At 48.0% G+C, this 23,784-nt stretch overlaps 1 protein-coding gene across 3 annotated transcripts; it reads left to right on the top strand.

The window, feature by feature from the left end:
- Window positions 1-271: 271 nt before the first annotated feature.
- LOC149120568 (uncharacterized) lies at window positions 272-22,334 on the top strand. 3 transcript variants are annotated; one of them, XM_089321429.1, is made up of 5 exons: window positions 272-473; window positions 1,547-1,623; window positions 3,441-3,528; window positions 5,324-5,574; window positions 5,756-8,277. In XM_089321429.1, exon 5 carries the CDS (start codon window positions 5,983-5,985, stop codon window positions 6,892-6,894), a length of 912 nt encoding a protein of 303 aa, XP_089177555.1. In that variant the 5' UTR covers window positions 272-473; window positions 1,547-1,623; window positions 3,441-3,528; window positions 5,324-5,574; window positions 5,756-5,982; the 3' UTR covers window positions 6,895-8,277. The 3 variants fall into 3 exon arrangements, 1 of the variants encoding a protein (XP_089177555.1); XR_016226039.1 differs by adding an exon at window positions 15,334-22,334 and having other exon boundaries at window positions 283-473; window positions 5,324-5,975; XR_016226038.1 differs by adding an exon at window positions 11,164-22,334 and having other exon boundaries at window positions 283-473; window positions 5,324-5,975.
- The last annotated feature ends 1,450 nt before the right edge of the window (window positions 22,335-23,784 follow it).

Below are 23,784 nucleotides of genomic sequence, written 5' to 3'. Positions count from 1 at the left end.
ATCGTTTTCAGCTCTTTGCATCATTAATTGCAGCTTTTACTTCCTCCTTGTGAATTCTTTCAGACGCCTTTAAGTTCATTTTCTAGTTTTTGAGTTAAGAATTTAAGTGGTTCTGAAGTAGGCAAGCATACAGGTTAAAATTGATCAGATTTGTTTAGTGGAAGACCACGCCTTCGCCATGCCCCTGTGTGGCCTCCCGTCCCTACCTGATGCTTTTGCCAGGCCCCTGTGTGGCCTCATCCCCCCTACCTGACCACACCTGTGTCCACCAGCCAATCAGGTTAATTAACCACTCCCCTTTGGAAGTGGGTTAAAAGCCAGGCCACAGTGTGGCCCAGCCTGCTCTTTTTCCCTGGCCTCTTGCTAGGAAGGGGCTTGAGGTAGCCCCGCGCCTCCAGGGCACATGGCCTTTGAGCCATGTGCTAGGTTTCCTGGCCTAGATGGACATCCACATGGCTGATTCCTGGTGCTTGGTATGAACCCCTAATTACCTCTCTCTCAACTCTCACTCTCCTATACATCCTTCTCACTAAATAAAAGCTTACAATGTACCATGCTGCCTTGTTTATCTGTGCCGGTATTTAAAATTCTTCTCTAAATATTAGGCAAGAACCCTCTGGGGCTTATTAATATTGGGGATTTAGTAATAAGCCCGTGGTGAAATCGTAAGGCACCCCAAATTCTGGTAGCACATGTGGCACCCCGGATAGCATTTCTAGGGAACTTTAAGGGGCCACATTTTAGTGTAAATTTTAGGGGGTCTTGTCCGATTGCAGTTCTCATTCTTTCAAGTTTGTATTGATTTTCATCAGTAAAGGTGTTAAGACAATCACATTTTTTCTGATCGCTGCTTTAACTGTATCCCATGGCTCCTAATAATGGATATTTATTAGAAATTCTGTAATTTTACTGCTACAGTCCCTTTTCACCCAGAAGATCTTTAATAGACAATTTCTTTTTTAATCTCTAGATTGAAAGGCCTTTTTGTTTTTATTTGGTTTTTAATTTCTAATTTTTCTGCTTGTATATTTCTAGCTCTTGGAATTTACTGATGCTTTCTTTGTGACTCTGGTCAGTGATTATGAATGCTCTATATCCACTGGAGAAGAAAGGGATTACACTAACACTCTATGAATATTCATAAGTTAGACCTGATGGGTTACATTGTTTGAATCCTCTGCATTTTTAACTTACTTTTCATCCACTTGACCTGTTTCATTCTGAGACGCGTGCTTATTGTTTCCAGTTCTCTTTTTCCTGCATTTCCTGTTGTTTCTGCTACATTAGAATCATTGCTGTGTTAGTTGGTTCATATTTACATCCATTATATCTTCATTATAAGTTGTGATTTTGTTGTTGGATTCACTTTGCTGTTAAATGGTCTCAGTGGGAAGGACTGAAAAAGTTATGGACTGACTGGCAGTACATAAGGAATGTGTGTCGTTATTAAAACCACAAAACTTTGAAGGAAAATTTTCATTATATAATGTTAAGAGAAAAATTACATGAGATACAAATTTTATCAAAATGCATTTCTATAAAACAGGATGAGCCCAGAAAAGACGCTGGAGGAAACATGCCAAGCAATTGCGAGAGTTGTGTCTCCCTGGGGTATGATTACAGGTATTTGTTACACTTGTGTGTCTCTCTGCATTTCTTAAGTTCTGCCCAGTGTGCGCATTCCCTTTGTAAGGAGGCTTCACACTAACTAGGGTACTTTTTAAAGTCACCCAGAGCTGCCACTGTCTCTGCTCCAGCTCCTGCTCCATCGCAGCCGGGCCCGCTGTGCTGATCCCTGCTGAAGGGCAGGGGTCCCTCACCCTCCCCTGTGCTGCTCTCTGTCCTTGCACTGCCAGCTTTGCTGTGCTCCTCCCTGGCGTTGCAGAGGTCATGACCATGTCCTCCTCACCCTTCCAGGGTGCAGATTCTGACCTTGGTCAAGCCTCCTTGCTCATCTTCCTGTCTCCTTCCCTGTCCCTTTTCTTGTCCCTCTGTGTTACATAGTTCAGTCTTTTTTGTACTGACTTCTCCTCCCCAACAAGTAAGCTCAGGTCGTCTTCACCCCAGATCAGCAGCCCGTGACTGTGTGGCCCCACTGAGTTGCACGGTTGGCTCCTTGTTTCTTATCAGATAAACTATTGCTTGGAGTCCCCGACCTCTGGTAATCTCCTGACCTCTTAGCAACCTGGCTTCCCCTTTGTTTGCTCCACCACTTGGTAGTGGTGCGAGTCCACCCCATCTCACCATGGCCTCAAGGTTTGTGTTCAGTTGGGGACATGGGAGGAAGAGAATGTGAATTGTTTGACCTTTGAAGCTAAGGACCCTCCCACACTGCAGCAGAAAAATCAAGAGCAACACTACAGCTGCTATTAATGGAGCCCAGGTGATCTTATCATACTCACCTGTGAGCTGCTCTTTGCTGTTATGTAACTGAACTTTTTGAGATAGTTACAGATTCCCTGGCAAGAGTTTTCCCCATAGCTTACATTTGCAGCACTGATGTATAGCATCACATCCAGGATACTGGCATACATACAATTCACTAATCTGATTAAGATTTCTCCTAGTCTTATTTATTCTTATGTGTGTGTGTGTATTTAGTTCTGGGCATTATGTCAACACCACAAAGATTCTTCAGATTACTTTTTGTAGTCACCTTCCTCCATTCTTCCATTCTAATCTGTATACCCTTTATTTTTCTTGCCTTATTTGCAGTGTCTGGAATTTTTAGTACAGATGACCCCCAACATACAGTTGTTCAATGTACAGGTTTTCAACTTGGGATGGTGCAAAAGCGATAGATAATTGGTAGAAATCACACTGTGAGTTTTGAACTTGGATGATTTCCTCAGCTGAGGAGATGCAGTCTGCTCCTCTCCATGGCCCTTCATCCCCACAGTCATAAGGGGAAACAACCCTCCATGGTGTGCTATGTCCCTGAGCTGGGAAGCTTGCTAGGGGTTAGCAAGTGAGTTTTTGATTTAGGATATCTTCAATTTAAAATGGGTTCATAATGACATAGCCACGTTATGAGTTGAGGAGTGCCTGTACCGTGTGGAATAAGAATGGGGACAGCAAATATTCTTGCTTGGTCTCCATCTTAGAGGGAAAACATTCGATCTTTCACTCTGAATGATTTTTTTTCTTTGGTAGATGTTCTTTATCAAGTTGAGGTCATTCCCACTATTACTACTTTGTTGAGTTTCACCATGAACAGATTTTGGGTTTTTTTCCTACATGTTTCTACTTTATCTATTGATACAAACTTTTTTTTTTTTTGCTTCTTGGGTTATTGAAATGTTGGATTACTATGATTGATTTTCAAATGTTAACAGCCTTGTCTACTTGGAATAAATTTAACTTTATCATGGTATTTAGTTATTTATATATGTTGTCGGATTCACTTTGCTTATATTTTGTGGTGGTTTTTTTTATTCCAGTTTGAGGTGTTCCTTAATTTCTACTGTAAGCATTCAGTGGCTATGAATTTTCATCTCAGTGCTGCTTTGGCTGCATCCGCAAATCCTGGTAAGCTGTTCTTTCATTTTCATTCAGTTCTATGTATTTTGTTTCTTGTAAGACTCCCTCTTTGACTCTTGTATTATTTATAAGTGTGCTGTTTAATTTCCATGTCTTTGAAGACTGTTTAGTTGATTCCTGGCATTGTTTCTAATTTGATTCCATGATGAACAAAGAATATAGATGGTATGATTTCAGTTCTTTTAAATTTGCTATGGTTTGTCTAATGGTATAGGATACGGTCTATATTTGTGAATATCTAATGAATGCTCTAAAAAAGTTTGTCTATGTATGTACATATATGTGTGTAATATGTATATATTAAATATATAAATGGTGGTTTTTCAGTCATAAATCTTATTACCCTGACATCAGGAAAAGCCAAAAGTTATGTCACGTTCTTAGAATTTTCTGACTGAAGGCCGGTGCCACGGCTCACTAGGCTAATCCTCCGCCTTGTGCCGCCAGCACACCGGGTTCTAGTCCTGGTCGGGGCGCCAGATTCTATCCCGGTTGCCCCTCTTCCAGGCCAGCTCTCTGCTGTGGCCAGGGAGTGCAGTGGAGGATGGCCCAAGTTCTTGGGCCCTGCACCCCATGGGAGGCCAGGATAAGTACCTGGCTCCTGCCATCGGATCAGCGCGGTGTGCCGGCTGCGACGGCCATTGGAGGGTGAACCAACGGCAAAAGGAAGACCTTTCTCTCTGTCTCTCTCTCTCACTGTCCACTCTGTCACAAAAAAAAAAAAAAAAAAAAAAAAAAAAAAAAAAAAAATTAAGTAGAATTTTCTGACTAAATCATGATTTTGATGGGTTTGGAGCTTGTTCTTCCTGTTTAGAAGGATAGAGCATCCATGTCAATGTGAAATGTCACTCTGAAAGCTTGACGGAAGGCTGAAATCATCTGAGGTCTGAGGCTCTTGCTTATATTTCCTATGTTTTTATATTTGAGGGAGGGAAAGCCTTTAAAAGAAAAGTCTGGTTGCTGGGGAAATGGCCGCTGTCCTTCTCTCACCAGTGGTGCTGCAGTTACTTCCACCTAGCAGGCCTGTTTTTCCAGGGCTCCAGTGAAATAAGAAGTCTTTGAGAGAGGGGGCAGTAAAGAGAAACAAGATAAATTTTAAGCCAGCTGGTTCCAGCAGGGCTAAAAAGTCGCATGCTTGGGCAGGAATCTAGGAAGCAGAAGCACTGAGAATGTGTAAGGAGCAAAATGCTTTGTTTGCTCCTCCATTTGAGAAAGAATAAGTCAGTTCAGAAATCTGTTGATGTCTTTCTGGAAGCTCACAGTCAGGGGAGGACAAGAGAGTCTTGACAGCCTTGCCATTCCACTGTCTTCCACGCCCAAAAAGTGAAACTTGTCAGGGTGTGAACCTTTCCATAAAAAGTCTTCTGAAAACTTTAGCTGACGAAAATGTTTTCTGAAGCTGTTACTATTTTTGAAAAATTATGAGTTGTGTTAGAAGGCTTTGTCCAAGTCCAGGATAGTGCTAAGGTATTGAAATCTACAAATTTGCTGTCTGCACAAGCAAGGCCAGCAGGGGTAAGAATAGCCCAGCTATTCCGCCTGGGAATCCTGCAAACACTGCTACCCTGGGGACCACCACCACACCCTTAGCTTGCTGCTCTCCTGGTTTCAGCCTAAAACAGGGTCGCTTTTTTTTTTTTTTTTTTTTTTTTAATCATTGGAAAAGTGATAGTGGCCTTGTGAGAGGTCCGTGAGGAGGGAGGTGGGTATTTGTTGTTCCACCCCGGCCAGGGCAAGCACCTAACTGATGTGCGCAGACAGTGAGTCCCTGTCTCTTCCACAGGTGCCCTCCCTCCTTTCAGTGTCCCCGATTCTGCCTTCCAGCCACGCTTTCTTTCTTGTCGGGGACCCTGCGACATGTGGCCTCTTAGTGGAAAACTGCTGAAGTAGAGCTAAGCAGCCTGGGCTGGGAAGTACTGATAACGCCACCCTGTGTCTTAAGACTTTATGACCGTTCCCCTACCTGCACAAGCATTGCAGCTGCAAGATAACATTGTGACCTTCCTCTGCTTGCACAAGCATTGCAGGTGCAAGGTAAACTCCCCTCCTTCCCCTGTGCCACATCCTGCCCTCCTGGATTCCCCCTTCTCCCCCCGCCCGACATCCTGCCTTTATGACATATAAGTGTGTGCTTGAAAACTAAAAATCGCAGCTTGATCAGGACTTGTCTTGCTGCCATCTTGGTGTCTCCTGTCCCTTTCATTTCTCCTTCTAGCTGCTTGGCCCCAGTTGCTGTCCCGCGGGACGCGACAACTGGCGCCCAACGTGGGGCTTGAGTGCGGCCCTTGGGGTTCGAGTGCCTGTAAGATTGGAGGAACGCCACCTTCCAGGAGGAAAACTTGGATCCAAGTGATTGTGCGACTGGCTCGGAACTGCCCACCCGAAATCATTAGCATTGGTCGACGCTGGGGAGTGAAGACTGAAGACGGCGCAAGGTAAGTGATGGCCATCGGACAGGCCTCATCGTCATGGGAAATGTTCATTTCAGGTCTCAGGGAGGCCCTCAAGACACGAGGAGTTCAGGTTAAAAATAAGGATCTAAAGGCATTTTTTGAGTATGTAGAAAGATTGTGTCCCTGGTTCCCCAAGGAAGGAACAATTGACGAGGTCAAGTGGGAAAGAGTTGGAAGTTGTTTAAAGGATTTTCATGAAACCTTTGGCCCTGCAAATGTGCCTATTATGATTTTTTCATATTGGAACCTGATTAATGACATTGTAAAAACCTGTCACCTAGATAAGACTATTGATGCCCTAGTAAGGGATGGTGAGGAGACGTTACAGCAATCCTCCCGACCTGCATCTAAATGCCCATCTGTCGTTCTGCATATACCCTCCACTGATGATGACCCCAGCAATAAAATTAAAGAGCCCATTTTAGCCCCTACCAACGAAGCGAGCCAACTATATCCTGCCATCCGAGACAAATTAGATTCAGATGAGGAAGCTGCCCCAGGAGAAGAGGTCGTGCACTATCCTAATTCCAATTGGCCCCCAAATGTTAAAAATCCCCCGCCGTACAGTACTCACCCGCACCTTCCCATTTGTGCCCCGGCTCTCTATGACTTGAACCCTCCTGTGCCTGATTTGTCGGCCTTGCAACAGTCACTTCAACATAGACGAGAGCACATCCAACTCCTTAAGGAAATAAAATCCCTAGACAGGGTGCTCTGCCACCTTGCCTTAGAGCAGCCCCTTACAAAACCTAAACAAGGTAAAGTTAGGTCCAAAACCCAACCCCCTCTAGCTTTCCCTGTAACCAGGAGGCAAGCCAGAGGTCACTTTGAGTCCGCCCTTGATGGGGAAAATGAGGCTGAGGAGAATTTATCCCCACCCCTCCCACTCCGGGGAAGATAGTGAGGAACCTGGGTTGGAGGAGGAAGATCAGGTCCCCAGTCAGGGACCTGGTAATGGACAGCCACCACCCTATAAAAAACTTAGTCTCAGATTTATTGAAAAACTTAAAACTGCTTGCACCCAGTGTGGTACCACTACCCCATGTACTCAAGGCCTTATTGGAAAAGCCAGAGTTCCTGGTGGCTTACACCTAATGATTGGGACTTCCTCGCCAGAGCTGCTCTCAGCGGAGGTGACTGTGTCCTGTGGAGAGCTGATTATGCTCAAATTTGTAAAGAAATAGCCCAACAAAATTTTGCTAAAACTTGATCTAAAAATTGGACCCTCAGAAAACTTTTGGGAGATGCCCCGTATAATTCCAACAATTCGCAGGCCCAGTTCCCCGATGGACTTCTGGTGCAAATTAAAACTGCCAGGCTAGGGGCTTGGAGAAAGCTTCCTCAAAGGGGAGCAGTCACCACCTCCTTGGCTAAGATTCAGCAGGGGCCCGATGAGCCTTATAGTGATTTTGTCTCGCGCCTTAATGTTGCAGCTGAGAGACTAGGTGGCCCAGGAGAAAATGGAAGTGCATTTGTTACGCACCTTGCCTTTGAAAATGTCAACCCAGCTTGTAAAGATATTCTTCGGCCTCATAAACATAAGGGTGATCTTTGAGAATATGTGAGGCTCTGCGCTGGTGTGGGATCAGCCCATGCCATGGGCTTAGCAATTGGGGCCGCACTCAAACTGACCCAAAATCCCTCCAAGGGGACCTCCACTTGCTACGCCAGTAAACAGCCCGGACATTTTGCCCGCCAGTGTCCAACCACCTTATCAAACAGGCCCATGGCCCAAGGCGCGGCTCCATCTCACCAGGCAGGCCGCTCCCCTCCACCCCATGCCCCCGATGTCATAGGAGTTATCACTGGGCAAACGAATGCAGGTCAAAGACTTCAGGCCAACTCCTAGAGGGGCCAGCCCCTGTCCCTGGTTTCTCAAAGGACAAACCCTGGGGCAGTATGGTTTGTCCCTTCCCAGCCTCAGGCTCAGCAAATAGCTCAACAGTAGCTTCCCTCCAAGGAGCAACTCCAGGTAGCACAGGACTGGACCTCTGCGCCACCTCTGATACAATATTAGATTCCACCCAGGGCCCACAAATTATCCCTACAGGGGTGTGGGGCCCCTTGCCTTCGGGTACCTGTGCTTTTACTCTCGGCCGAACATCAGCCACCCTTAAAGGCATTCAAGTCTTTCCCGGTATTATTGATGGTGACTTTACCGGGGAGATAAAAATCCTAGCAGCCGCTGTTAATGGAGTAGCTGCCGTTCCACAGGGCACCCGTCTAGCACAACTGGTTCTTCTGCCTTTAATTACTGGAAATACATCCTCAATTTCTTCCAGGCCCCGAGGCATTACCCCTTTGGGCTCCTTGGAGGCTTATTGGGTCTAGCCCATTACAAAAAATAGGCCTGTGTTAACCCTTACTAGTGAAGGAAAGGATTTCAAGGGCATTTTGGATACAGGGGCAGATGCCACAGTCATATCTCAAGATCATTGGCTCGCCCATTGGCCGCTGACCGCATCTCTCACCGATTTGTGAGGTATAGGCCAGTCCGATAACCCCCAAGTCAGCTCAAGGGTATTGTGCTGGAAAGATAAGGAAGGCAATCAGGGCACTGTGACTCCTTTTGTATTACCAGGCCTCCCTGTTAACCTGTGGGGATGTGACATTCTCTCCCAAATGGAAGTTATCCTGTGCAGCCCTGATGCTGTGGTCACACAACAAATGCTGCGCATGGATTATGTACCTGGCACAGGACTTGGGAAAATGAGACAGGGCATAACTCAACCTATTACAGCCCCCTCTAAAACAGATAGACATGGGCTCGGATATTTGGATTTTTAGTACCCCATGCAGATAAAATCACATGGAATACTCAAACTCCTGTTTGGGTGAATCCGTGGCTGCTTACTCAAGAAAAGCTAAATGCCGCTACAGCACTTGTACAGGAGCAGCTCGCCCGTGGCTGGACACCTAGAGCCTTCCAATTCTCCCTGGAATACGCCCTTTTGCCATAAAGAAAGAATCTGGTGAATGGCGCCTTTTACAGGATTTGCTTTTCGTTAATAATGTCATGGCACCCTTGGGAGCCCTGCAACCTGGCATCCCAACCCCCGTGGCCATCCCAAATGGTTATTACAAAATAATTATAGATCTCAAAGACTGCTTTTCACTATTCCTCTACACCCTGATGATCGCCCTTATTTTGCCTTTAGCCTCCCCAGTATTAATTTCCAGGGACCAATGCAAAGATTTCATTGGAAAATCTTGCCCCAAGGGATGGCCAGTAGCCCCACCCTTAGTCAAAAGTTTGTAGCACAGGCAGTGGACCCGGTTAGTTTCCGCTGGCCTCACATTTATATTCTGCATTATATGGATGACATTTTACTGGCGGCTCAGAACAAGTCAGACCTATAAGATTGCTTTACAGCACTTTCTAAAGCCTTTCTTGCCCTTGGTTTACAAATTGCTGCTGATAAGGTCCAGTTACAAGACCCCTTTACCTATTTGGGTTTAAAATTACAACAGGATTTGGTTTTTGTACCCTGCATCCAGTTCCGCTTGGATTGCCTCCATACCCTTAATGATTTCCAAAAACTTCTAGGAGATATTCAATGGCTCAGGCCCTATTTAAAAATATTTAATAATGTCCTTTTGCCCCTCAATGACAGTCTGCGAGGAGACCCAGATCCCCCCCCCCCCGCGAGCTCACCCCTGCTGCGGGAGATGCATTAAACCAAATAGCGCAGCCATCAGCCAACAGTTTTTTTCACAGATTTCTTATACTCTCCCTCTGCTTTTTGTAGTTTTAGCCACACCGCATATGCCCACTGGAGTTTTTTGGCAAAAATCCCTCATGCCCAATAAAAAGGGTCAACCTCTTTTCTGGGTTCATTTCTCCATTTCCTCATCTAAGGTAATTACCGTATATTTGTCTCGGGTTGCTTCAATAATCATCAAGGCTGGCTTCCTTTCCCGCCAATATTTCGGGAAAGACCCCAATGTTATAGTAGTGCCATATACCCAAGAGGAGACTCAGTTCCTTCTTCAAACTTCTGATGACTGGGGAATAGCCATGTCAGGATTTATGGGAGTCATTGACAGTCACCTCCCTGATGACCCCGTGTTACAGTTTGCCCAATCCTGTTCCGTTATTTTCCCAAGAAATACAAAAACTAACCCCATTCCAAAGGCTATTACGGTGTTTACAGATGGGTCCTCCAATGGAATGGCTGCCTTCGTGGCAGATAACTGTTCCCATGTTTTTAAAAACATCTTATCAGTCGGCTCAGTTGGTCGAGCTGTATGCCATACTTCAAGTCTGTACACAGTGTTCCAGTCAGGCTGTAAATATTGATACTGATAGTGCATATGTAGCTCACTCCATTCCGTTGCTTGGGACTTCTCCTTTTCTTAAAACAACTTCCAATGCTATGCCCTTGTTTATATGAATTCAAAAGCTAATACGAGAAAGACAACAGCCCTTCTATTTGGGACATATTAGGGCGCACACAAGCCTACCAGGATCACTCTCAGAAGGTAATACCCAGGCAGATGCTGCTACAAGGCTTACCTTCCCCACAACTGTGGGATCAGTGCAGGAAGCTCAAAACTTGCATAGGTTGCACCACTTAAATGCTCAATCTCTCCATTTGTTTTGTAAAATTCCACCTGGTGAAATAGTCAAAGAGTGCCCCTCAGGCGTTACAAGCCAGCCTGTACTGCATTTGGGAGTCAATCCATGTGGTCTTCTCCCTAATCAACTGTGGCAAATGGATGTCACACACTTCCCAAAATTTGGCGAACTAAAGTATCTCCATGTCTCTATAGTCACCTATAGTGGCTTTGTCTTTGCCTCCCCCCATACAGGAGAAGCTGCTAAGGATGTTATCTCACACCTTATCACAGCTCTTTCTGTACTGGGAAAACCTGTTAAGATTAAGACAGACAATGGTCCTGCTTATATCAGCACTAAGTTTAAACAATTTTGTGAGGCGCTCCATATTAACCACATTACAGGAATTCCCTATAATCCACAGGGACAGGGAATCCTTGAAAGAGCCCATCGAACACTAAAAACTTGGCTCACTCAGCTTGAAGCCACTTCCTTATCTTTTTCCTCTCCCTGCGACCGATTGAATCATGTGCTCTTTGTGCTAAACTTCCTGACCTTGGATAATAATAATCATTCAGCTGCGGACTGTCATTGGCATCCTTACCCTGACAGGGCTCCTCTATGTTAATGTGGCGAGACCCCCTCACCAGTAGCTGGCACAGTCCAGATCCAGTACTCATTTTGGGACGTGGCTCAGCCTGCATCCTGGACCAAAAACAGTCGGCACCAAGATGGCTACTCGAAAGATTAATTGAACAGGAATGAAAAGAACTGGCTGGACACTATTGGGACTCATTACAGGACTCCTTATTATTGCCGGCATTGTTGCCATTGTTGCTATTTGTATATCTTATCTTCTCTCTATTCTCTCCTCCCCCGCTACATTACCTGAGGGCTCACTGATTAACCCCTCCAAAGGACCCTAATGGAATGGCCCTCTTCCTTGCTCTCCTGATGATGGCAATGTACACCATCCATTGGGCTCCACCAGTCTTTGCAGGGCTTGACACCCCTCAGGGCATTCAAAAACTCCTTCAATAGCATCACCCTAGTGCCTGCTTGGGGGCAGAATAGTATCCTTCCCACAAACCCGTGGCAGTGCTCAAAAGCCGCATTTTACACAAGACTGTGGAGTTAAAACTGCTTATCTGACAGTCCTGGGTTCCCGATGGTTCTGTGCTCCCAAACCTAAGCTAGACTCTTACTGCACTGGGGATCAGTACCCATCAGAGTGCAATAAAAGTATCCATTACTACATGCACTCCGCCTGTTATATTCAGTATCAAACCTGTAGCAAGGGAAATCAGCATTTATTGTTTGCTGTTATATCAGAAGATTATGAGGGAATGTTTGGAGGAGAGTTGTCCTCTTCACCCGTCAGCTCCCCCTCCTGCCCCATAAGGGACAAGTAGCCTGCTGGTACCCTATAGCCCCTGTGGGAGTGTCTGACAGTGGAGGCCCTCAGGATACCCTTACAAAATTAAAAACACAAAAGGTATTTGAAAGCCTTTACCCTTCCCTTCAATACCATCCCCTGGCTAAAGTTCACTCCAGAGGAAACAAAGACTTGGATGTCAATACCAAGGATATCCTTACCAACACCCATAAACTGCTTAATCTCTCTGCCCCAAACCTTGCAAGAGACTGCTGGCTCTGTCTACGCCATGGACCCCCCTTCCTCTTGGCATTTTAATAGTACCCTTGGGTTTAATAGCTTCTTGGGCCGCCCCCCTATGCAGCCCTTTCCTGTTCTTCCTGTCCCAACGGAAAATATCACTTGCCTTTATAAACCTCCCAACAATAATCCCTTTGATATCAATGTAGGCCTTGCTCCTTTCTGTACAAATAATGTAACAGTAGAGTACCCTCTTTATGCCCCTAATTCCACCGTTTTTGTATGTAGGGATAATTTAGCTTAAACCATTTTACCAACAAATTGGACCGGTAATTGCATGCATGCTATACTTTTTCCTGATATAGAGATTATCAATGGAGATACCCCTGTTCCTATCCCCTCCCTTGATTATATTGCAGGGAGACAAAAGCGAACTATTCAGTTTATTCCTTTATTAACCACATTGGGAATTTCCTCAGCTGTGGTTACAGGATCCACAGGACTGGGAATCGCGGTCCAAAAATATAGAGAATTGTCCCAACAACTGATTAATGATGTGCAAACCCTATCCACCACCATTCAGGACCTTCAAGATCAAATGGACTCCCTAGTGGAAGTGGTTTTACAAAATCGTCGAGGCTTAGACTTGCTTACTGCTGAACGGGGAGGTATTTGCTTGGCTTTACAGGAAGAATGTTGTTTTTATGCTAACAAATCTGGCATTGTTTGCAATCAAATCAAGACACTTCAAGAAGATCTGGAGTGTCGTGGACGTGCCATCGCTGAAAATCCCCTTTGGACGGGATGGAATGGACTGCTTCCCTATTTGCTACCGCTTTTAGGCCCCATTGTTGGGTTGCTTGTTGTGCTATCTATAGGTCCTTGTCTCCTCAATTGGCTGATGACCTTTATCAGACAGCAAGTAGATAATTTAGCAGCCAGACCAATTCAGATACATTACCAAAGTCTGGCCATGGAAGATCCCATGGAGAACGTTACCTCTCTCTCTGGCCAGTGAGGTCTGGCCGGTGAAGTCACGGTCCCTCCAAAAACTGACTCTCCCCTTCGGTCTGCCACTGCCCCAGTCGGGAGCCCAGGAAGGGTCCCAGGCTTATCAGTTAAAGCAGCAGTAAGCCAATGATGGGCACCTTCCCGGAACCTCACCCACCTAGACAGGAGTCCTTGGGGACTGGCAAGGATATCCAATGACAGGTAAGAGGTGCTGGAGCTCAGGGTCGATTCCTAAGACAGGCACTGCTCGCTCATCACGCTTGGCCTAACCGGTAGCCATTTCTGTTTAATTGATAAGAAAGTGGGAGATGTCGGGGACCACGCAGCATGTGGCCTCTTAGTGGAAAACTACTGAAGTAGAGCTAAGCAGCCCGGGCCGGGCAGTACTGATAACGCCTCCCTGTGTCTTAAGACTTCATGACCGTTCCCCTACCTGCACAAGCATTGCAGCTGCAAGATAACATTGTGACCTTCCTCTGCTTGCACAAGCATTGCAGCTGCAAGGTAAACTCCCCTCCTTCCCCTGTGCCACATCCTGCCCTCCTAGATTCCCCCTTCTCCCCCCGCCCGACATCCTGCCTTTATGATATATAAGTGTGTGCTTGAAAACTAAAAATCGCAGCTTGATCAGGACTTGTCTTGCTGCCATCTTGGTATCTCCTGTCCCTTTGACTTCTCCTTCTAGGTGCTCGGCCCCAGTTGCTGTCCTGCGGGACGGGACACTTTCTCTCCCTGACTTGTGACTTGTGTCTTGTATTTATGCTGAATTGGGTACCACAGAGTAGGCTTTAGGTGGAGCTGTGATGGTGAGAGGGAAAGCAGTGCCAGTTGAGCTGAGCAGCTGGATTTTCTGGTGAGTGGATGGGCCCGGGGATGCCTGCCAGTAGCTGCACACCGCCTCGCCTTGTGAGTGTGCAGCCACCTCTCCTTTCCCCTTCATACCTGCCCTGTCTGACCCTAAGACCTCAGCCTGCCCATGAACATTTCCTCTTTCAGCTGCTCCCTTGACCCCATGCATCTGTGGCTGTGCAGGTGTCAAGGCAGGCTGCAGAGTAACCAGCATCTGTGGGAATGCGGCCTTCATCATATTCACCCCAATGCCACCTTATCCCCTCCTGGCCACCACACGGGGCACACCAGCCACAACAGACCATGGCAGGGGCAGTGCAGAACCCTGAGCCAGGCGAGTTGGAGGATGAGGTTCTCTCCAGCTGCAGGGGACTCATTGTCTGTCCTGCTGTCCCTGTGTTGAGACAGGAAAGCCTCACACTGCAGGTTGTTGCACTGAATTGAGCTGGGGGTCTGGGCTTGGACCTGGGTGTCTTTACCCTCCAGAGGCAATTTCTAGTCTGAGGACAGGCTGCTGCTTGGTAATGTGAGCAGCTCACGTTTGGTGAACATTTTCATAACACCAGGGCAGGCTGATTTGCATTTTATTAAATTTTATCCTCACAATTACCTTGCAGAGTTATTTTTATGTTTCCCATTTCACAGGTGAGGAAACTGAGGCTTGGGGAGTTTCATTGCAGAGCTGATCTCTGCAGGCAGCTCTTGAGCCCAGCCCTGACTCCAGTGTTAACTGCGACTGCTGCAGCCTCCCAGGCCAGCAGGGGGCTGTGCTGCAAAGAAGCTCCTGGAAACTCCAGGCAAAGGAAGCCCCTGTTGCCGGAACTTGAATATGTTCTTTCTCAAGCCCTGTTTCCAGAATCCCTTGGGAGGGAGAGGGGTGGTGACAGGTGGTATCTCATAGGTAGCTCCCCTACCCTGGCTTTTCTCAGAGCCCCTCCCAGGCCAGACCTAGGGCTGCAGACAGCTGTCCAGAGGGGCTCTGTGGAGCAGTTGCCTTCAGGATCCAGCTGGCCTGACTGCTCCACTTACATTAGATCAAGGACAAAGAAGGATTGTGTATAAATCTGCGGCTTCAGTGGCTTCAGCTCTCTGTGTGGCTGGGATGCAGCCAGGCAGAATCATTTATGTGATGACAGCTGGGACGCCTTGAATTTTCTCATCCCTCCTGTATTTATTCTGATGTTCCCTGCAGATTTCAACTGGCCCTGGCTCTCCACTCCTGTCCGTAGTTAGACCCTTCCATGCAAATCAGATCAAAAGAGAGTTGGGCTATCATGTTAACAGGTGCTTTTATTTTTAATTGGTAGAATCAGGGACAGTGGGTCATCTGAGCTTCACAGAGATCCTGGACATATCTCAAGGTCAGCTGGCAGGAGCCCCTAGAGAAAAAATGGCATCATTACAGGTGAGTGCTCCTGTTGTTTGAAAAAGAAAAAAAAGTTTATTTTGACAAAGATTGATTGCAAGGAAACCGCTACCAGTGGGCCTTCTTGAGGGTAACCACAAAGTCTTCCTGGCCACGTGGCGGGAAGCCAGAGAACCAGAGAGCCAGCCCAGATTATGGGCATCTTGCCCCGTGGGCGCCAACCTCTGTGTTTGGAGGTTAACTCTCCTTGTGCTGTCTTCCCAAGCCTTGAAAGTCTCTGACCAATGGAAGTCATTTACTGATGTGTTCACTCACATGAATTTACTTCACTCAACTCCCAGAGCAGAGTGCAAAGTAAGTCTAGGTCCTGTGACCCTCGTACAGATGAGGACAGGAGGCCTTTTCTTCACTCAGCAGATGTGCACTGAAAGCGTATTGTCTGAGTGTGCAGCAAAGGCAGGGCAAAGAGAGGGCTCCTGACTGTCCCCACCGAGCCTCCCCGTAGGACCCTCGGGACAAGAGACAGTGAGCAGCCTGGGTGGAGGTGCTGAGCTGAGCACGGGGAGGGTGGGCACCAGCTGCCCTTTCACAGCAACCTCACCTCTCCTGGTTCCAGAACCCCTGGGGGAAACAGCCCACCGCTCACGGGCTTCCAATGATTTCATTTTATGACAAAGGTTTCTGGAAAGCTTTCAGGTTAAAGCTCAATTTTAGTCCTAGTGTTGTGGGCTAGGCTGGGCCTGAATTTCTATGCCAGGTCTTGCCCCTTCCTTAGAGAAACATTCTAAGTAGAGGCACACACGCAGTGTGTTATGCCCAGTTCGATTGTCCCCAAAGACCACCAAGCAGCTGATACCGCTGTAAAAGACATGAGAGTTTTATTACAGGTCTGGGCCTGGGCTCTCAACTATAACTGACGCAGCGGATTTGAATTGAAAGCCCTAACTCTTCAATTAACAGGGTTTTTATAGGGTTTTTAGACATTCTATACATGATAGTACCATTTAGCAAATCATCTCATCCCACAGGAAATTTACAGGACATCTCTTAGAACTGATTAGTGCATCCAGTGGTGGGAATGGACCTAGTAAAGGTGGCTGCATGGCTTTGGGGCTGATGTCTTTTAAATTGATTGGCGAAAGTGTAGGGTCCAAGCTGCTTGGGTGTAATGGCAAACCTTAGGGTCTCAGGAAGTTATCAGTTACCTTAATTGCCTTGAGAAGACACCAGGAACTCTAAGTATTTCTCTATTATCTGCTAATTGGCTGTTGCTAGGAGAGTTTGTTGCAAGGGGAGTTCATTTATTTACTTTTAGGAGCTTCTGGCTCAGGGTTCAGGGTCTGGTCAGGCCCGAGTTACAAGATGGAGGCCTCTTTTAAAATAGCTGCACCTTGATCCAGGCTCAGGTCTCTCAAGTGTACTAGGTGATAAGGTTTATTCAGAAGGTGAGGAAAACACACACACATGTGGGCATTACTCAGGAAGAGTGGGCCAGAAAGGGAAAAGAGAGGGAGAGTTCCATACCCTACTTGCTCTGAGTCTACATGGAGGGAGGTAGAGAGAGAGAGAGAGAGAAAGAGAGAACTCTTCCCTTTACTGAGCTGCTTACAAGCTTAGAAAGGGGAGTGGTTACATGGTACTATCCCCAGGTCCCAGGCACAGGGAAGCACATCCTAGGGAAAGGGTCGTCTGATTGACAGGTGGGTGGATAGGATAACAGGGGGAAGGTATGGCCTCCAGCTCCAACCCTAATCTAGCTACCTGCTTTATCCCATATCACAGGTAGAAGATAATAACTTGTGGTTTGGGGCCGGCGCCATGGCTCACTTGACTAATCCTCCACCTGCAGCGCCAGCTTCCCATATGGGCTCTGGGGTTCTAGTTCTAGTTGCTTCTCTTCCTGTCCAATTCTCTGCTGTGGCCCGGGAGGGCAGTGGAAGATGGCCTGGGTGCTTGGGCACCCGCACCCGTGTGGGAGACCAGAAGGCAACACCTGGCTCCTGGTTTTGGATCGGCGTAGCTCCAGCCATGGCAGCCATTTGGGGGGTTAACCAATGGAAGGATGACCTTTCTCTCTGTCTCTATCTGTCAAAAAAACAAAAACAAAAACACAAAAAAACTTGTGGTGTGAAACCAGCATAGTTCTGAGCCTTGGGTGAAGTTAGGGAGGTCCTTCTTCCTCTGTTTGGGTCAGGTGGGAGCATTAACTTATCTCTCAGGCTTCCAACTCAATCGTGGGTGCCATAACACCCTCCTGGGACAGTCAGGATGATGGGCTGAGGCAGGTTGTGCTAGGTGGCCAGCCGCTGACAGCATCCCTCCACTTTCAGTAACCATGACTCAGCATTCTGACCACGTGACCACCACGCACGGGGTGCTTATCTGCATTCCCTAGGTACTCGCATGTGGTGCAGCACAGCTGACCTCTGGCTCCTGTCTGTCCCCTTCAGAGCTGGGCTCAGGTCCTGGGCTGCTCTGTCTTCTGAGTGAGTTGCTCCTCCTCATGCCAGTGAGTCGGTTTTGAGTTCGAGGTACCTGGCTGCACAGCGGCAGCAAACAAATGGAGGGAAGTGCAAAGTGTTCCTGCTCGGACCCCTTGGGAACCAGTCCTGGGACTGAATTAGAGTCGTTCTGAGCATCAATTTCAGAAGCAGGGCTGTGTGGGCAAGAGAAGCAGATAATCCATATCGCCCCAGTTGCCTCTGTGGCTCAGCCTGCCATGGTTTAGAAATCTGGGAGACAGGCAAGTTGAGACTTCCCTTCTCACAGATGCATACAGCTGGGCCCTGCCGCCCTTTCTGAGCACACCACATGCTTCATCCTTGTTTTAAAGCTCAGAGAAAGCTGCAGGCATAATCCTTTGAGTGGTGCCAATGTTTTCTGGCTAAGTGTGGTTGCCAATACTTCCAATTTATGATAACCTTTTTGTACTCACTAATAAGGCTTAATGAACTCATTCCACTGTATTTAAATGACTACCTGCAATCACAAACAATAATCTATTGTCTACTGTGGAACTTGGCCTTGGAAGCTTTGGCCTTTCAGGTAGATTCAGTCACCAGTGTCTCCCTCCCCCACTGAGGCCAGGGTTGGAGGTGACAGTGCCTCCATGGGCAGCAGAAGTCTGGGCCAGCTCTTCAGGTGGATGCTCTGCTCCCAAGGTGGCCGCATTGACCCATCTCACCTTGGCTGGCCTGTGCTTTTCTGTCCCTGTCAACACCCTAAGGTGTGCCTTGTGTATCCAAGAGCTTGATAGATACCTGTGGCCCTGTCTCAGGGAGGGGAAGGCCCTACCAGAGCTGAAACAGGACAATTGTCATTTCAGTAGCCAGATACCACACAGTCACCTCTGATCCCTGACCTGGGTACAGCCCCACTGGCACCTGATGCACTGCCTCTCTTCCCTGCCACCCTCCAGCCCCAACACAATGTATCCAGGGAGCTTGTCGGCAGCACCACAGAGGTCTGTCTGGTGCAGAAAGCAGAAAGTAGCTCATCATGTACAGCCAAAGAAAAGCCATGCATGTGGACAAACAGGACATCCAAAAGCCAGTTTCAGGCACCCAGTAATGCCCTTTCTGCTATTGCAGGCAGGTGCTGGGAGCGCATAAACACCCAAGAGGGTAGTCCTCTGCTCTGGACCCCTCAGCAGCTGGGCATCCTGTTGGAAGGGAAGGTTTATCAGCCAGGGTTCTCAGCAAACAGCCCCCTTGCCTTGGTTTTGATTTAGGCCTGAAGCAAGAGGGCGGTAGTGAGCAAGAGACTGCCTCACACCCGCTGGGTAAATTGCCCATTGTGCTCACACTGTAAAGGGGAAGAACGCCTCACGTCTCACGCACACTCTGAACAGCAGCACACACGAATACAAGATCCAAGGACGGTTGTCTCTGACAACCTACACTATCGACCTAGCGGCTGTCACCGCTGTGGGGGCCAGCCTGGCCACCTCGTCCACCGTTTCCTCTGGAGTGCCCCAGGTCAGTACATATGTAGATTTTCTGCTTCCTCTTAGAGATTTCTGCCACTTCAGGGGGCCTGTTTGTGCAGAAGCCACTGAGGGCCTTGAAAGGGATGGGTGAGGATGACCACGGACTCAAGGTTGTCCTGGCATCCAGGGCCTTTGACGTGGCTTTGTCTCCCTTCTGCAAGCATGCGGGGCAGTTGGAGTGTACAGGAAGGGGAGAAGACTCATGTCCCAGAGTGTCAGCCTCCTCTCAGGAGCCAGCACTCAGGGTCCCACCCTCAACGAACAGAGAAAAAGCCTTGTTTGTGAGAGCAAGTGGGAAATGGGGAGAATTTCTATTACAAATCTGAAGAAGATAAAATGGTGCCCCCTTAACAGAATGATAGCAAGTTAAAAATCCAGAGAGCTGAGAAATAGAAGGAAGAGAGTCACTTGTCCTCTTTAAATACTTTATACTTCAGATTCATTAAACTGGCTGAGGAAAGGACCCTTGAGATCTGAGAGGCCCTGGTGGAGCCAACACAGAATTGATCACCGGCATGCTTTTACTGTTCCTGTGCAAGGCCTGGCTTAAGTACCTGAGCAATGGTGAGCCAGGGACTCCTCAGAAGTAGCACATCCAGCAGGCTGCACTAGCATTGCAATTTTTCCTGTCTTCACTTTACCCCGTTATCTTTCTCCAGAGCCTTTTTCATCACACAGTGCTACAAAAGCTCTCATCCAAACCTACAGTGTCACACTTGCAGGTGGGACAGGCTCTTTGTGGAGTGGAGCAGTCTTCCCCAGGGTTCCCTATCTGAGATCCAGGCGATCCAGGTGATGGGAGCCTCGTCCTCGCACGACCTCCACCCGATTTCATTGCAGGAGAAACTGAGTACAGGCAGAATGGGAAGACTTCCACACTGTCACCTGAATTTGGTTGTCTCTGAAACCAGACCCAGGAAGCCTAAGGCTCAGGACCTCACACCACCTGTGCCTATGCTGGGAGCAGGGCACTGCTCCCACACACCCCCTCCCTGCTCTCCAGTGCATCCTGGGAGCTACAAAAGGGAGTGCAGACCTTCAGTTTTCAGTGGTGTCTCAGGGGCTAGGAAGAAATACGCTTAGTCATCCAACCAGTACCTATTAATTACCTGTCGGGGACCGTGCGACATGTGGCCTCTTAGTGGAAAACTGCTGAAGTAGAGCTAAGCAGCCTGGGCTGGGAAGTACTGATAACGCCACCCTGTGTCTTAAGACTTTATGACCGTTCCCCTACCTGCACAAGCATTGCAGCTGCAAGATAACATTGTGACCTTCCTCTGCTTGCACAAGCATTGCAGCTGCAAGGTAAACTCCCCTCCTTCCCCTGTGCCACATCCTGCCCTCCTGGATTCCCCCTTCTCCCCCCGCCCGACATCCTGCCTTTATGATAGATAAGTGTGTGCTTGAAAACTAAAAATCGCAGCTTGATCAGGACTTGTCTTGCTGCCATCTTGGTGTCTCCTGTCCCTTTCATTTCACCTTCTAGGTGCTTGGCCCCAGTTGCTGTCCCGCGGGACGGGACAACTGGCGGCCAACGTGGGGCTTGAGTGCGGCCCTTGAGGTTCGAGTGCCTGTAAGATTGGAGGAACGCCGCCTTCCAGGAAGAAAACTTGGATCCAAGTGATTGTGCGACTGGCTCGGAACTGCCCACCCGAAATCATTAGCATCGGTCGACGCTGGGGAGTGAAGACGGCGCAAGGTAAGTGATGGCCATGGGACAGGCATCATCGTCATGGGAAATGTTCATTTCAGGTCTCAGGGAGGCCCTCAAGACATGAGGAGTTTGGGTTAAAAATAAGGATCTAAAGGCATTTTTTGAGTATGTAGAAAGATTGTGTCCCTGGTTCCCCAAGGAAGGAACAATTGACGAGATCAAGTAGGAAAGAGTTGGAAGTTGTTTAAAGGATTTTCATGAGACCTTTGGCCCTGCAAAGGTGCCTATTACGATTTTTTCATATTGGAACCTGATTAATGACATTCTAAAAACCCGTCACCTAGATAAGACTATTGATGCCCTAGTAAGGGATGGTGAGGAGACGTTACAGCAATCCTCCCGACCTGCATCTAAATGCCCATCTGTCGTTCTGCATATACCCTCCACGGATGATGACCCCAGCAATAAAATTAAAGAGCCCATTTTAGCCCCTACCAACGAAGCGAGCCAACTATATCCTGCCATCCGAGACAAATTAGATTCAGATGAGGAAGCTGCCCCAGGAGAAGAGGTCGTGCACTATCCTAATTCCAATTGGCCCCAAAATGTTAAAAATCCCCTGCCGTACAATACTCACCCGCACCTTCCCATTTGTGCCCCCGCTCTCTATGACTTTAACCCTCCTGTGCCTGATTTGTCGGCCTTGTGACAGTCACTTCAACACAGACGAGAGCACATCCAACTCCTTAAGGAAATAAAATCCCTAGACGAGGAGCTCTGCCACCTTGCCTTAGAGCAGCCCCTTACAAAACCTAAACAAGGTAAAGTCAGCTCTAAAACCCAACCCTCTCTAGCTTTCCCTGTAAGCTGGAGGTCACTCTGAGTCCGCCCTTGATGGGGAAAATGAGGCTGAGGAGAATTTGCCCCACCACTCTGGGGAAGACAGTGAGGAACCTGGGTCGGAGGAGGAAGATCAGGTTCCCCAGTCAGGGACCTGGTAATGAACAGCCGCCACCCTATAAAAAACTTAGTCTCAGATTTATTGAAAAACTTAAAACTGCTTGCACCCAGTATGGTCCCACCGCCCCGTATACTCAGGCCTTATTGGAAAGCCAGAGTGCCTGGTGGCTTACACCTAATGATTGGGACTTCCTCGCCAGAGCTGCTCTCAGCGGAGGTGACTGTGCCCTGTGGAGAGCTGATTATGCTCAAATTTGTAAAGAAATAGCCCAACAAAATTTTGCTAAAACTTGATCTAAAAATTGGACCCTCAAAAACTTTTGGGAGATGCCCCGTATAATTCCAACAATTCGCAGGCCCAGTTCCCCGATGGACTTCTGGTGCAAATTAAAACTGCCGGACTAGGGGCTTGGAGAAAGCTTCCTTAAAGGGGAGCAGTCACCACCTCCTTGGCTAAGATTCAGCAGGGGCCCAACGAGCCTTATAGTGATTTTGTCTCGCACCTTAATGTTGCAGCTGAGAGACTAGTTGGCCCAGGAGAAATAGAAGTGCATTTGTTACGCACCTTGCCTTTGAAAATGCCAACCCAGCTTGTAAAGATATTCTTCGGCCTCACAAACATAAGGGTGATCTTTGAGAATATGTGAGGCTCTGCGCTGGTGTGGGATCAGCCCATGCCATGGGCTTAGCAATTGGGGCCGCACTCAAACTGACCCAAAATCCCTCCAAGGGGACCTCTACTTGCTACGCCAGTAAACAGCCCGGACATTTTACCCGCCAGTGTCCAACCACCTTATCAAACAGGCCCATGGCCCAAGGCGCGGCTCCATCTCCCCCAGGCAGGCCGCTCCCCTCCACCCCATGCCCCCGATGTCATAGGAGTTATCACTGGGCAAAAGAATGCAGGTCAAAGACTAATTCTTCAGGCCAACTCCTTGGGGGGCCAGCCCCTGTCCCTGGTTTCTCAAAGGACAAACCCTGGGGCAGTACGGTTTGTCCCTTCCCAGCCTCAGGCTCAGCAAATAGCTCAACAGTAGCTTCCCTCCAAGGAGGAACCCCAGGTAGTGCAGGACTGGACCTCTGTGCCACTGCCACCTCTGATACAATATTAGATTCCACCCAGGGCCCACAAATTATCCCTACAGGGGTGCGGGACCCCTTGCCTTCGGGTACCTGTGCTTTTATTCTCAGCCAAGCATCAGCCACCCTTAAAGGCATTCAAGTCTTTCCCGGTATTATTGATGGTGACTTTACCGGGGAGATAAAAATCCTAGCAGCCGCTGTTAATGGAGTAGCTGCCGTTCCACAGGGCACCCGTCTAGCACAACTGGTTCTTCTGCCTTTAATTACTGGAAATACATCCTCAATTTCTTCCAGGCCCCGAGGCATTACCCCCTTTGGGCTCCTTGGAGGCTTATTGGGTCCAGCCAATTACAAAAAATAGGCCTGTGTTAACCCTTACTAGTGAAGGAAAGGATTTCAAGGGCATTTTGGATACAGGGGCAGATGCCACAGTCATATCTCAAGATCATTGGCCCGCCCATTGGCCGCTGACCGCATCTCTCACTGATTTGTGAGGTATAGGCCAGTCCGATAACCCCCAAGTCAGCTCAAGGGTATTGTGCTGGAAAGATAAGGAAGGCAATCAGGGCACTGTGACTCCTTTTGTATTACCAGGCCTCCCTGTTAACCTGTGGGGATGTGACATTCTCTCCCAAATGGAAGTTATCCTGTGCAGCCCTGATGCTGTGGTCACACAACAAATGCTGCGCATGGATTATGTGCCTGGC

This window comes from Oryctolagus cuniculus, chromosome 19, assembly GCF_051225735.1.
Source record: "Oryctolagus cuniculus isolate XC-2025 breed Fujian yellow rabbit chromosome 19, ASM5122573v1, whole genome shotgun sequence".
NCBI classification, from domain to species: domain Eukaryota; kingdom Metazoa; phylum Chordata; class Mammalia; order Lagomorpha; family Leporidae; genus Oryctolagus; species Oryctolagus cuniculus.
Note: the sequence above shows the minus strand (reverse complement) of the source record. Positions and strands in the feature narration are given on the sequence as shown.